The 15,641-nt window shown below is 46.1% G+C and overlaps 1 protein-coding gene across 5 annotated transcripts in view; it reads left to right on the top strand.

The window, feature by feature from the left end:
• The window catches only part of ARHGEF25 (Rho guanine nucleotide exchange factor 25), a 980,382-nt gene that overhangs the window by 294,867 nt on the left and 669,874 nt on the right, over positions 1-15,641 (top strand). Inside the window, exon 1 of one of the 5 annotated variants that reach the window (XM_085654590.1) lies at positions 12,361-12,788. The exons of 3 other annotated variants lie outside the window; for them this stretch is intronic. In XM_085654590.1, the coding sequence (XP_085510716.1) occupies positions 12,695-12,788 (94 nt within the window). In that variant the 5' untranslated portion in view covers positions 12,361-12,694. Of the gene's footprint in view, positions 1-12,360; positions 13,093-15,641 lie in introns of those variants that run through there. One more of the 5 variants, XM_085654594.1, reaches the window with a different exon arrangement.

The raw sequence follows: 15,641 nt of genomic DNA, 5'->3' as shown, positions 1-15,641 counted from the left end.
AGTCAGCACTTTGTGCTTTTAAGCACTCTTTTTACCTAAATCTTTAAAATTGCATATCTTTGTTCTACTTTTTGTATTTTTATTGTTTTGGTCACAAGCAATTTATTAAATTTCATGCTATATTTTTTTATTGGAGTTTGATTTTTCTTGCGTTGTGTTTTCACATTATTACAGCTTAAATACTACATAAAAACTTCACACATTGCCTCTAAGTAAAGCCTGCCTGCTTTTGTGCCAATCTAGCAGAGGGTTAAGCACAGATTAATTTGGCATTGATTGTCAATTCCCCCTGACAGGAATTGAGGTTGCTGCATAAGTATGGTTTCACTCATCTTAATCAGTGACCCAATTTCCTACACACACACACGCACACACTATTACATGTTTTTCCAGTCTGTCTGTGTTGTGTTGTGGTGTGTTAGAAAAGCTTTCACAGCTGCTGCCCAGCTATAACTCTCTTGCCTGCTAGTGAATCTTTTAAAACATTTAAATATACTCTATTCAAAAGTAAAAAAATAAATACCCTTATGTGGCATTGTTTACATAAGGGCATTCCATAAAGCAGGAGAAGAGAGTTATCATTTAGTTTTACATGAGGCTGAAGCAGCAAGAGTATTGGTAAAAGGACCACTTTGTAAAAGCAGAGTGTCCAAGTCATCTTAAGCCATACATGACTCCTTCAGACAGTCCTGTCTTTTTTAAACGACACCACTTGGCCGTTTGCGTTTTTTGAGTCCCTGTATACAATGTTCAAAAATATATAAGTCCCTGAAAGCAGCATTCAGGAGCCTCAAAAGCCAGAACTGGCCTGACGGTACCACACAAGACAATGTGCCCTTAGCAACCATGCAAAAAGTGTACAATACTTAAGTTCCAAGTATGTTTTTTTAAACCTTATAACTGGCAGCAAGCAAAGGCTAATGAATGAAGTGGTGAGAGGGTGGACAATGCATGTTGTGCAGTTTTAAGAATTCCACACTCCACTAAAGCAATTAAATTTGCTAAAAAATCATATCGCCCACCACTGTTTAAGACCCCATGGGGTGTGTACTCTGCCTACAACTCCAGTCTCTCCTGTGAGAACACTGTGTAGCAGCATCAGGTGCTACTGAATGCATCTGAATTTAATAGCTGGAACAGGGCCGCACTGGCCGTAGCGAGCACTGGGCGTTTCCCTGGTGGGATGGAAGGGCGCAGGCTGGTTTCGGACCAGTGGGGGCCCTTTCTGTTACTTAGGCTGGTTCTGCAGCAGTGCTGCAAAATCGGCACCTTGTAACAAAAGCGCAGCAGCAGTGTTGCCACCAGAACACCCCCCCTCCTTGGGACCGGAAATAATGCAAATTTCGCACACTGATAATGAAAAGAAAGTCTCACTGCTGGTGCTTCGAGCTCCAGCTCCCCACAAAAGTTGTCTCCTGAGGGAATGACTAGGGAACTACTTGCCGAGTGGGATTAGCACTCTTAGCATGGAGAATAATCCACAGCTGGATGAGTTGTACTGAAGTATAGATGAAAGTGATGGATGGAGTGCTTGAATCAATCTCAGTCACTGGTAATTACTCACCCATCCCAATCCATCGTTATTTTACTCACCATGCCGCTTCAATTTGGGCCCAGCCATATGCAAATCAGCCTTGACACTGTTCCCATTAGAACAATCGAGACCGAACTGCCAGGCCTGGTCCTACTTGAACGAGAACACTAGCAACCCAAGACCAGTTTTGCCCTTTTTAGGGCTCATCAGTCAGTTATAGTTTGGTTTCAGTGGCACAGTCTGTACATATCTAGGCATACTCATCCCACCCAGTGTGTCACACTGATGTATATAAAAAAAAGTGATGGATGTAATGCTTGAATCAATCTCAGCCATTGGTAACTACTCTGGGCTGCATCCCAGTCCATCATTATTTTGCCTACCATGCATCCTTAGTTTGGTTTGAACCCATCCATATGCAAATCAGTCTTAACTCTGCTCCAGTAGGAATAGTTTAGCCCTTACTGCCAGGCCAGGTCCTTCCTGAACAAGAACACAAGCCGCCCAAGACCGGATTTTGCCTTCAATAGAGCTCTTCAATCGGATATAGCTTGGATGAGTGGGACTGAGCACTGACGAGGGGATGATACAGTGGACATTACAAGGGGCGTGAGATTAGGTTGTAACACTGTACAGAGAGTGAGGCAGGGCACATCTGGAAGAGCGGGAGTCTTGAGACACTGCTGGAGCGTGAAACCTTGGTGTACTACTGAGAGCTATGGGCAGGGCCACTGGAATTATGCGATTGTGCGGCCGCAGCGTTTTTCGCATAATTGTAGATTTGCCACCTTAGACACATAATCCATCTGCTGCTACATAATCTGTAGATTTTAACCAAAAAAATGCTTCTACCTCAAATGGTTCATAAGTTACTAAAAACCCAGTGATGCGTGTCGCTGTCCAGTGGAAGGCCCTTTGCAAAGGTTGACTGATCACTTTTCTGTTGCTTATTTCTATGTTTTGGTGTTAAACTGGTACTAATGAGGTGCAACAACTGCTCAGACAGTGTTGACAAGTGTAAAAATGACAACATAATGAAGTAACACTATTGCTAAATGTGCCGCATTATGCCGCACAATTTGCTTTTTCTTCTTTAATCAGCCCTGCTGCATAATTTCACCCTCCCCTGCTGCATAATTCCAGTGACCCTGGCTATAGGGGACAGTTTCACATACTAAACAGCCTGCAGTACACATCATCGCAGACTCCTCACAGATGGTAAATGCAATATCCTTTGCTCCAAATTGTTGATGTTGAGGCAACTCCAGAACCTGTACGTCTTTTTAGGTCTCAGACAGTGCATGCTCTGCTGCTTGTTAGACATTTTGCTAGGTTACAGTCGGCGCCCATTAGTTACCATTGGTTGGATTCACTGTCACTCTTATTTGCTTGCTTCTGATTTGTTAATGCTGGCTGCTTTCACATACTCTTTTTCTGTTTGACCTTTCCCTGGGGAATGTCCCAAGTGCTTGGCCCCACCCAGCCGCCATACAGGAAATATTGCTGTGGCATGTCATAACACTTTTGGGAAAAAAAAACTTTCAGCCATGCTGCACAGCAGCCGCTCTGCTGTACAGCATGGCTATACAAATTGACAAAGCCAATACCCCGCATAGGCGAGACCACACTCGTGCAGTGTACTGGAATCTATACATCTGAGGGTAAGCCAAAAGTCCAGGTGAGAAGTACAAATGCTTTGAAAGCATGTGTGCGGGTGAGGAGTGCCTCTCACAAGTGTCAGCGCAGGACAGCAGTAGCGTTTTGCGCAGCAACGTTTAGTTGAACTGTGCTGACACCAGGAAGCCCCAGGAGGCGTGTGCTTATATGTAAACTCTGTTCTCATTTATTTTCTATTTGTGGCACATGCAACAACATCCAGTCTAGTAGCCTACTGACAATATCCAGCTGCTAGCTAGAGGCATTCAATGAGTGTACACTGCATGCACAGTGCTAAAATAAAACGGAGCCCTAGTCAGATATCACGACTATGGAAGTGGGTCGTGCTAGCTGTGTAAGTGGGGGGAAAAGATTTGTACAAAAACTTATTTTATTTATGTTTCAAAAATTAGACACCGTCCGATAGCATACTATTTGTATGTTCATAAATAGACTTTTAATCTGAAAAAAACAGAGGTGAGTACATGTTTTTAAAGCTGTTTCTCTTAATAGGGCATTGTTAAAGTAATCACTTCTGACCAGATATGATTCAATAATTCGTCACATCACTTTTCGAAAGGATCATCTGCGGCCATTGTCTTCCAGAACGAAAGCAGGGAGTTAGTTGCGCTTTTCTCTGTCACGCCCTTTCATGCCACTGGAGGGCGCACCCAGACAGCACCACGGATAGCACTCATCTGTCTACGACAAATAGAAAGCTTATTCGGTTACTTTCTTATCCTTTCCCCTGTATTTCTTTATTCGTGCTTCTTTTCAGTTCTTTACTTCTTGACACTTCTTTCTTTCCTTGTCTCCCTCCTTTCTTCATTTTCTGTTTTTTCTACCACGCGTTATGCTCTCGCGTTCATCTATTTAAGGTTAATCAATGCTTTGATATACATTTCTGGTTTTCATTTAGCTTTTTTTCATTCTACTTTATATTTTCTTTTATATCTTGATTCTCTTTCCTCCTTTCCTCTTTCTTCAATTCGTTTTCTGCCTCTTTTCATGTTTTTCCATGTTCCTTTTCCATTCATTTTTTTTGTTCGTTCACTCACTTATTGTCATTTACTTCCACTGTCAGTCTTTTTTATTTGTTTTTTTCATTTATGATTTTTTTAGTATTATTTCTTTAATTCACTCGTTGTTTCCTTTTCTCTTATTTATTTGAATTTGTTGTTAGTTTTTTCCCGTGATATCATTTGTTTAATTCAATATTTTATTTGTCTAGGCTTTCTTCACTTTTAAATGTGACTTTTACTTATGTGTGTACTTTCTGTCGCTGTTTCTTGTCGGATGTTGATTTGGATTTCAGTCCATGAACAAAGCTTTGTTGCAGGTTGCTATAAGACAAAGGAACAGGTCAGGACCAATTGAAAGCTCGCCCTTTCCCCAAGAGCATTGTAGATTGCTTTTTGCAAAGATTTTAAGCTACCTAATGCTAGTTCTCAGTAACTCTTCAACTCGTTTGGTTTCTGAATCTTAGTGCCCGGTGTCTATATTACAACAGCTGGCATTCTGTGTGATCTTGGACAGGTAGCCTTTATTGTCGTACTTTTCAGCGATCTCAGGTTGTCCCATATTGATCTTTAAAAATTGCTTGCTTTTACAAAATACTTTACGAACCGCCTTATTTTTAGGCGCTCATTATAGGTGTACATTAATACCCGACTCTATGGTTTGCATTTTGTCATCTTCTGAAAAATGAGCGGCTGAGTTGGCCCTCTTGGACTATGAGCATATCTCCACAGAGGGTGGATTCGCTACTCAGCACCCTTTCTTACCTGTTAAGTCACGTGTCAGATGTGAGAAAATAAACCAGTCTTGTTTTCGCTTTGCGTTCTGGGGCTTGTAGTTCAAATCGAGCCGAAAGACAGAAAATCCCAGACGTCTCAGATACAAAGAACATCATCACGTGGAGCAACTTCAGCTTTCTGCACTAGAGTTCTTTCCCCTTTCGGTTTTAGGGGAGGCCTGAGACAGCATGTTTTCCTGTGGGACATTTCGGCCTCTCTCCGGTTTCTCTCTGCAACTAGACCGAATCTCCCTCCCTTCTGGAACTTTGTATATATAGCTTTAACAGTTCTCTTTTTGGTAGGATTTCTGGCAGAAACTCACATACTTCTACTGCGGTCCCGAGGAAAATTCCTTTGCAGATGTTTTTAGAATTGGCGCGCCTATTCTTGGCAAAATCTGACTCCCTGGTGTGGGCGAGCAGCAGCGGCGCTGTGATTTTGCTCTGTTTAAATTTGTGTTTTCTTTTTGACGTTTTAATACCTCGCCAGCTTTGAATCCTTCTTGCTGATTGGTCAACAATCGCCCTCGTGCGGCCTTTGGCTCTGGCACTCCCTGAAATGGACGTGGTTGCATCCGAACACCCTTAGCAGTCAGCATGGAAACGTGTATTCAGGCAGGAGAGATCCCTCCACAGCAACACGAGATGCGAAGGCGGAGGACTACAGCTACCCTGGACCCATCTTGTGCCAGCTTTTTAGGAGGGCTCCAGCTCCACCCTGTGCTTAAGTTGTAAAAAATAAAATAATAAGCAGCTTGCACCACTGCGCCTGCCAGCGCTGCCTATGATAGTATCAACACAACTACAAACCCTCGCACTCCTACAAGTGTGACAATGCGGCCTATTCAAGGCCCCCAAAACTATAAGAATGGCTTGGGCAGCAAGTAATAGTCATTTTTTATGTATGTTGAATTAATAATTGACTTTTGCTGTGGTCATCTCTAAAATAGCCAGGCAGCATCACCTTGTGGCAGAAAGTCACAAGCGCCAGTGATGACAATGAAGCGCCAGTGCTGCACACCGGAAAACACCTGCTCAAATTAAGCACTGACCCTTGCTCGCTCGGTACTGTTAACCTCATGTCCGGCCTAGGCCTTTTAAATCCCATTGACATATTTGTCACTCTTTATGGGACTGGTTTTTGCTTCTTTTTTTATTATCTTTTTATTTATTTTATGAGTATTGTATAGCTCTGGCAAAACCCGAGGGGTATCAGAGGGCCTTACAGCAATGTCACAACATTTATCAGTCAATCACAATACATTAAAAATACAGTTTCAAGAGTCTACACAATTATCAGACCATCACAGAGCAGGGAAAAACAGTTCAAAGGCGTAGTCATCATTCAGTAATAGTGCATTGTGATTGTAAAGTTGATCATTAAGACATTGTTTAGACCTTGTAGGAGAGTTACATAAACCTAGGTGGAATTTCCATGTTGTGATATCTTAATTATTTCCGGAGGGATAGAGGTGCCGCTTTAGGGGGTATTATTTTAGTTGTCTCTTCAAGCTCATGAAAGAGGGGTTAGTTCTGATATGTACTGGGAGAGAGTTCCAGATTTTGGAGGCGTTGCCTGCAAAAGAGCGAGTGAGGGCTTTTTGTTTATAACTTTTGGGGAGGATGAGAAGTGTGTTGGAACTTCTTAGGTTTCTCATTTGGCCTGCTTTTGTGAGTTTTGCTGCGAGGTAGTCTGATTTACTAGTGTGTAGGGCTTTGTAGTCGAGGCAGGCAGTTTTGAAGCAACAGCATGCTTTAATTGGTAGCCACTTTAGATGTTGCAGTGCAGGAGAGATGTGATCATGTTTCTTTGCTCGAGTGATCATTTTTGATGCTGCATTTAGGGTACATGGGATATATGTGTGCTTTAGCTGCTCCTGGGAGTGTGGCATCTCCATAGTCTATTCCAGATAGAACCAGTGCTTACGTTGCAGTTTTTAGGTCATTTGGAGGAAGAAAGGGCTTGATTGTGTTGAGGTGTTTTAAGCTATAGAAAGCTCCCCTTGCAGTGGACCTTATGTGTGAGTTCATGTTTAATCTTGAGTCTAGAGAGATCCCCAGAGATTTTGTGAAGTCCACTAGGATACGCTTGCAGTTCTGGGCGTCCAGGTTATTTATCAATTTTCAGACCTGTGGTGAGTGGCCGTGGTTGGAGAAGACAGGAATTTCAGTTTTCTCTTGGTTGAGTTTGAGGTAGTTGTGTGAGAGCCAGGTAGATGTTTCTGCCAGTTGCGGTGATCACCTCTATGTTAGAGGTGGGGGGGGCATCAGGGCTACCATAAGGTCATACGTTTTTGGTAGATCCGTTGCCTCTTTCATGGACACCTTGGGGCTCATTCTTTTCGGCCAATGAGATTGGATGTTGAGTGGGGTAGTGCTCCTGCTGTTTGATTGGGATTGGACAGCCGTAGGGGGTTGCTGCGGATGTTGTGAGAGGTGAGTTTTGAGTGTTGTGCGAAATCAGAGTATGTTTTCGTGTTGATAAGAATTTTGTCAATGCCCTGTATGACAATGTCAAGATATCTTTGAAGACAGGTTAGACTTTCAGTTATGGTATTCATGGGCATAGGGTTCCGTGGAGAGAGTGACTCGAGCTGTCTTTCGATGCGAGTTAGACATTCGGCTAGTTCAGCTATCGTAGACATCAGGTTCAATGTAGAGAAAGTGGAAGTGTTAAGGGGCAAGTTAGCCTGTGCTTGTTAGTTCAGGGCTAGAGGGTTGTGGGTCATTGGTAATGTGCGTTGTTTTGCCACAGGGTTCTTCCTATGTGTGGACTATAGGAGCTGCGTTTAGAGTGTATTCTTGTGTTTTCCTGGCTAAAGTTTGGGTGGTTAAAGGTAGGTTGTGGTTTCCCGGGGCAGGTAACTCTAGGTTAGTATTATGTGTGGTGTGGGGTGAGGTGAGATCTGGAGGGATAACTTGGGGGGAGGGTTGTTCTTGGGATTGTAGAGCTGAAATGATGATGGTGTAGGGCACAGCTCTGGGTGATGTGAGGTAGTTAGTAGAGCGGTCAGTTGCGAGGGAGAGTGGAGTTGGGATTGAGTCATTAGGAATAGGGGTAGTAGGCATAGTGGCGCAGATCGTTATGATGGAGTGTAGGTTGGAGGTGTGGATTGAGTGTGAGTTTTGTGTGTGTTATTTCCTGTGGTGTGCCTGGAGAGGGGGTTGGGTTGTGTTTAGATTGTTGGCGGGCTGAGAGGTGGAGTTGCATAGCATAGGGATAATGTATTTAAATGAACGCAGAATTATGTAATTGGCTTGAATCATTATGTTGCTATTCCTGTATATTGTTAGAGTACCGTTGCCTTTGAAGGTGGGTGAGTTGGAGATCAGCAGTTTTTAGCGATAAGGAATGTTGGTGACATTTTTTATTTGAAAGTGGTTTGCTATATTATTTCTCCATTTGGCCAGGTGGGTAGCGTAGAAGATGAAATCAGTTTTTTCTTGTCCTTTAGACCTTCCTTCCTTTCCCACCTCTCAAAGAAACGTAATGACATAAAGAGTGCTCTATAAATGTTTGCCGAGTCATGTAGTGAGCGCAGTTCTAGGAGTCTCTTCCTATGAAAGACACTGCCCCTTCACTGTCTGGTCTTTGGTATGTTATGTAGGGCACTGAGCAGGTGTCATCCTGGCCAAACCTAGGGCCTAGTGGGACTACTTGAAAAGCCAGGTCTTCACTTCTAGCGGAGTTCAAGATGTAAGCAGGAGGCTCTCATGTGTAGCGGCAGGTTGTGGCACGCTTTAGGCGTGATGTACGAGAGGTTGGACCCCAGGATCTAGTTGTCCAGATGCATGGGATGTGTGCAAGTAGGAGTGTGGATAAGTGGAGAAGTCTGTAAAATTTGTGAAAGCTGATGCGATTGTTGAGGTAGGATGGGCCAGCGTTATGTAGGGCCTTGAAAGTATGGATGAGGAGTTTGAATTCTGCTGATTCTAGTAATCCGACTCTCTTCACCATGCTCACCTCTCCCTCCTGTCCTCTGGTGATGAGCTCTTTGAATTCCTCTGCTACCCATCTCAGAACCTGCGATTACCACCAGGGACCTCGTTGGTCACCTTTCTCCAGACTAACTCCAGCCTGACGGTATCCTTCATGAGAAGAGGCCTCAATCTTTCTGGATTGGACACAATACCACCGAGGAATCCTCCAGAATTATTAACCCTCCAGAATTGGGCACAACGCTATGGATGTGGCCTCCTGAACTGGAGACATATGGAGTTGAAGCCATGGCGGCTGGACATCATACACCGGAACATGGTACTCCCGGCGTACGCCTCAAACGTAGACAGAATGCTCCAGATGCTGCCTCTAAAACTAGAGCAAGTACTCCAGATGTAACCCCGTGCTGCAAACAGTACTCCAGCCAAGTCACCTGGAACACATATAATCCTCCATGGCTGCATGCTCTAGAAGTGGCCACCAGGATTAGAAATTATACTTTGAATGTGGCCTTTGGCGCTGGTTTATGTCATTCAAATGTGACCTTTGATGCTGGATGTGGCACCTAGAACCAGATATATTACTCCATGTCGATTCCAAGTAGACCTCCAGAAACAGACAAAGTACTCCATTCAAGGCATCAACAGCAAGACAGAGTATTCCAGGACACAGTGCTCCAGATGTGACCACTAGAGCTGGACGAAAGAATGCATATTTCTCTTTTAATATCTAGAGTATAATATTCTAGGACACAGCACTCCAGATGTTACCTCCCTGGCTGTTACTTTTACCGCCAGGTACAATGTTTCAGGTGAGGCTCCTGGAGGAAGGCACGGCACTCTGGAACACACTAGTGAATGAATGAATGATTTTATTTGATTTGATTTAGACTGCTACTGAGAGCAACAAATGCATCGTTATAAATGATAAAAACAATTATGATATTTGAGCATTAAAACAATTGTAAAAAACGTTTAAAGAATTTATACAGATTGTAGCAAACACATTCATCAAGTGGTGACTTATGCAACTCAATTAAACTTTGTGCAGAGCAGAGATTATATCTAAAACAAATGGGCTTTATGTATCGATGTCGTGCCACTACCAAAATCGAATTTGGACAGACGAGCAACATATGTAATAAGTCTTGCACTCCTCCATTACATAAATCACAGATTCCTGTGGTACTTTCTCAATTGTCCCATGTAGGTCTTTAATGGGAGAATCCCCAACCTCAATAGGATTATGGTGCGCCGGACCCTATGTTCTAAAGAGAAACGTATATATTGTTGAGGAATTTTAAATTTTAGATTATCTGCGAGAAACGCAAAATATTTTAGCTGAGAACAATGTTCTACATCCAAATCATAACTAATTCTTGGGGTCAGGTTCTTTAGGAAAAGCTTCAAATCTGCTGGAGTCCAAGATTTCAAAAGTGCTATTGTGCAACAGGACTGGGTTAATGCAATACTAAGATTCTTATACAAAGTGTGATGCGAGGACTCATTTCTAAAAGTCTCCAATTTTAAAATATACCTTAAGGACCCTGGATCTGCATGTAAAAGATTTAAGGCCCAGCGGGGTATATAAGTGATGACTTTTGCATAGGCGCTAACTAAGGATAGCTCCAAGCGTAAAGGGAGTGCCTGGTTGACTCTTAACAATTTATGTACTAAAATCCCTTCTCTTACGTTTAATGGATGCCATTTCTTAATCGGGATATATTCTAGGGCTTATGTTAAAATAGGTGGTATTTTTAAAGGAAAAACCTCAAGCAAGGCAGAAAAATGTCTGTCCCCAGAGGAAGAGTAAAATCTCTTAAGTGCACGGCATGAGCGTTAGCCTTAGAACAATATACTAGAGATGGGAGGAATTTTAGAACGTCTGAGTGAAAATTCGCCCCTAATAGTGTAAATGTTCCTCAAGAACTGGAGTCAAGGCCTAAAATGAAGCCTCAGGAAGTGAACACAATAGGTCAACCAAGGTTTCCGGAGCAGGACACAGCACTTCAGATTCGCCCACTCCAGAGCCCCCAGAACTAGACTCTAGAATGCGATCTATTGCTGCAGCACTGCATATGTGCCTGTCAGATATGAACAAAGTACTGCATATGTACCTTCAGAATCAGAACACGTCACAACACTCTCTGTATGACCTCTAGAACCGAACGCAAGACTCCAATCGGAGCCTGCAAAGCTAGGCACGATTCTCCAAAACTGGAATAAATGATTTTGGCGGGAAATGTTTCCGACTTTTCGTTACTGGGCTGTTTACCCGTCTCTTAAGGAACAGTGCAGCCTGAGATGTTATTGTATCCCTGCCAAAAAAACTAGTCAGAATGCTCAGCGGGTTCATGCGCTGGCTGTGCAATCGGTATGCACCCTGATAGACACCGGTTCCAGTCTCAGCAGGGCCGTCTCAGCCTGTCTACCATCAGACCAGGCAATAGTGACACCTCCGATCCGATGAAGGTTCCATGTCTGCTTCGTGTTATGGTGTGCTCGACGTACGGAGTCACCGCTGAGCAAGAGGCGTGATCTTGAGGGTCCCTGAAGGGTGAGAGAGAGGGGGCTGTTTAGACACATATGTCTTGTGATTGTGGAGGAGGGGAAAGCGAGGTAAGGGGAATTGTGACTGGAAAAAAGTGAAACCGCAACCCCAGACTCAACGCGCCGTCAGCAGATGGTGGGGCACTGTTTGAGGGGGCGGCCCGGCTACTCTTTCTTCATACTAAACGAAGAAACACAAACCCCACTTTCTTTTTCCTTGGGGCAATTTCCAGGGAAGCAAAATCCAAGTTTTCGAAGGTTCAAGCGAGCGGCGATGTCTCTCGGGGTCCGTCGAAGTGATGGCGCTGCCGCCGGATGATCACACATTGCTGCGTTTTTTAGGGGGGAATCCTTGAAACTCAATAAGTGTATGACCGCATGCAAATATTTGTATATCTGTCCAGCTTCTGTTCGGCGAGTGGGGCCAGCGCGGCTTTTTTGCGGGGGAACAATTTGTGGAATCAATCCGAATGTTTGAAGTAAGAGGGAAGTACACAGATCGAACCAGGGGGACGTTTTGGACTAGATGAGGTGGATATCTAACCCGTATAAAGAAGATCTCTACAGCAGATCCCCAACTCCCTCGACCCCCTCCCCGGTAGGGGACACCAAATACAGGGCCAGGGGTCTTGTGGGTTTTTTTTTGGGGGGGGGGGGTTTAAAAATGAGTGCCCCCACGCTCCTCTTTCATTATCCGCGGGATCCGTTATGGTGTGGCGGACGCAGACCCCCGAAGTGTTTAGGGGTGTACTACCACCACGCCCCAGCTATCCCCCTCCACCACACCCAGGGGATTTGACGCTGGCGCAGTGGCTTCAGGAGGGGGGCAGCGAAGAGAGTGAGTGTTGGATGGGGACATGAGACGGGAGTGCCCCCCACTACGACCAGCCCCTCCACCACACCCCAGCCTGCTCCGACGCCCCCTCTCCCAGGCCCCTGAGCCTGCGGGAGGGAGAGGAGGAGGGAAGCCGAGTCCTAGAAGCGCTCGGCGGCTCCGCCCTCCCTCCCTCCCCGCTCTCAGACCCGTTATTCTGCCGGAGAGAGGGCTGCAGCGGACTCGCCATCTCTGTGCGGCGGCGGACCGCTCCCCCTTACCCCTGCCACAACTACACCCCTGCCCCCCCCCCCCCCCCTCAAGGACCCCCTCCACCTCGCCTGCGCCCCCGGGCTGGCCCCCCCGGCGTCGCCGCTGGTGCCATGCCGGGCATCGCGGGGGCACCATGAGGGGCGGACACCCGCCGCCCGGCTGCTCCTGCCAGCATCTTTTCCGCAAGGTCCTGGCCAAGTGCGGCTGCTGCTACTCGCGGGTCCGAGGTAAGAGTCAGCTGTTGTTCCATCGATGTGCGGGGCCAGCCCCTCTCTGTCTCTGTCTTTTTGGTAACTTTGCCCGGGGTGTGGGCTCGGTCGCACCCATGAACCTGCCACAGGGATCCCCTTGCGCTGGGACACGGCCTCCCTTTAGAAGTACAGTCTGAAATAAAGCAGGTGGCATTGGAAGTAGGCACCCCAATGCCCTGGCAGTGCCACTATCCCATGACGGGCTTCACCGAATCATGAAGTGTTGACATGCACAGCATGACAGATCGCGCCCTGATCTCTTCCGGTAGATCCTCTCCAGGTGAGCTGTTGTTTCTTGTGGGTCCCTGGCCTCCACTGATCGTGTTCCACTGCGGACAATGTGCAAAAAAAAAAAAAAAACGACTCTTGCCTCTCTGCCTCTTCTGTAACTTTGTGAGGTCAGGGCGTGTGTCCACAACTGCGGCACTCCACAGCGGCTCAGCATGTGGGCAGCCTCCCCGTGGGCAGAAGGCAGAGCCCTGGAAATCCAACACAACATGGCATATAGTACTTGGCACGAGAACCACCAACGCCCCAGCGTCTGTTCTCCTTAATACCTTATATTATGTGGCTTGGTTAGTGCTTGTTTCAACAAATCTCTGCGTGAGCTATTGTTCTTCATGGTCTCTGGCAGGACCACAATAACAGTTTCCTTTAGGAACTGCATGGCACACACCCAAGTGCCTCACATGTCTCTTTCTATCCTCGGATGGGTGTGTTGGCCTGCAGCCTGGTCTATCGAAATAAAAAAGTATTGGTGAGGAGTGGTGTTGAATTGTGTGTTTACTTACCTCCAGTGCTTGATGTGTAAGGTCAAGAAGAGCCCACTGTGGGCAGCTTTCTGTTGTCATTTCTTGGGTAGTCTGGTTGCGGCTGTTCAGAACTTGAGTGCGTGCAGGATTAAATTCTTGTTGGGTTTTTATCACTAGAACATTTGATCTATCCTGTTCAGAGTTTGGCTTGACCGGTTTGTCTAAATTGGGGGTCACATAATCCATCAGGCCTACACTTATTGACTGGGGTGGTGGGATCTTCAGGGATGGGTTTGACGCTCTCAAATTGAGTAGTTCAGCAAACCCAGAGAGGCCCTGCTATCTGTGCTCCAATGGCGTTGCATTCCATAACCCTTGGCATGGTCAGGCCCATCTGTTTATTGGACTTGTACCATTGAAATTGCCTTCCATAAACCCTGGCATAGACAGTCTCATCTGTTTATTAGACTTGCACCATTGAAATTTCCTTCCCTAACCCCCGGCATGGACAAGTAACAACACAAAACCGTAGTGGCCCATCTGTTTATAGGAATTGCACTATTGGGGATGCTGCTCATTACCGCTGGTATGGACGAGTATTGATACAATACCGTAGTGGCCCAGCTGTGTATTGGATCTGCACAATTGAACATGCCTCCCATAACATCTGGCATGGACGAGTACATACACAAAGCCAGAGAACTCGTCTGTATAAATGAGCTGCACCAATTGTGGATGCCTACCCTTTAACATGCTTGCCTAGTATCATGATAAATCCAGTGATCCCTGCTTGAATACTGTATTCACACCATTAGCACTTCCGGGGCCGGACTGGCTGTAGCAGACATCAGGCGTATACCCCTTGTCTTGGAAGGAGGGGGGACGTTTTTTGAGTGGTGGGGGCGGTCTTGTTACTGGAGGCCAGTTTTGCAGCAGTGCCTCAATATCGGCTCCCTGTGACAAAAGCAGCAGCAGTGCTTCTTCTCACTAGCACCCAACCCTCCCCCTTCCGTCACACTCCCGGGGCTAATCCAGGAGGACTGCCAGGGCTGGTTTGTGTTCCCAGTTCGGCCTTGAACACTTCTTTCCAAAGTCCTGGCCTTGGGCAGGTAGTACCACTACGCTGACTAGTAGGCCTGTCTTCCTATGGGAACAACAGCATTGACCTTTCTCTTTAGTGCTTCTGGGGTTGACGTGGAACACAACAGAACCAGGCAGATCATTTGTCTTGGGCCCACAACCTTGATATTGACTCATAAGCACCTGCCATGGATGTTTAATATGACATCACAGAATCAGAATCCTGCCTCTGGGACCTTAGCCCCTGGCATTATCTCAGAGAGCTCCTGCAGTGTATGTGCACAACGAAAAAACTAGACCGGCTCTTGTTCCTGCGGGAACCTGTACAATTGACCTTGTACCCACACCTGTTGACATGGATGTTGAGCACCAGAAAATCGAAGATCCATACTTGTCGGCAGAACTTGCATCATTAGTGCCGCCTCCACCTGATGGACTACTAGACGGACAGGTCGCTATCTATGATATCAGCACCATGTCTGGTGGAGGGGATGTGAACAACCACAAAACTGGACAGGCGTGCCCCTCTATGGGCGTTGCACCACTGGGATTGTCTCCAGTAGTTGCTATCACAGACACCTAACAGCACAAATCCGGACAGCTCCATCTGTCTTTTGAACATGGACCATTGGTGCCACCTGCTATAGCTGCCGGGATGGTCGTGTAGCGCACAAAACTGCACACCCCTTCTATCAATGGGACTTGGACCACCGGCACTCCCTACAGGGCGCTAGTTGAAATTGTCTCTCTGCTGGCCTGAAATGGGACTGCTGAAGCTGTCTGTCTGCTAGCCTTCCATAGGATGCTGCAGCGCTCTCTCTGCTGGCCTGACATGGGACTGCTGAAGCGGTCTCTGCGAGACTCACGTAGGCTGCTGTAGCGCTCTGTCTCTGCTGGCTTGGCAAGGGGCTGTCTCTGCTGTAGCTCTCTGCTGCCGCTCTGCTCACCAGGCCAGCGTTGCTCATGCCCCCTTCCAACACACATGGTTTTGTTTTCG

The sequence above is a fragment of the Triturus cristatus genome, chromosome 4_1 (assembly GCF_964204655.1).
Source record: "Triturus cristatus chromosome 4_1, aTriCri1.1, whole genome shotgun sequence".
Lineage (NCBI taxonomy): Eukaryota > Metazoa > Chordata > Amphibia > Caudata > Salamandridae > Triturus > Triturus cristatus.
The sequence above is the reverse complement of the archived record's forward strand: the minus strand, read 5'-3'. Positions and strand labels throughout refer to the sequence as shown.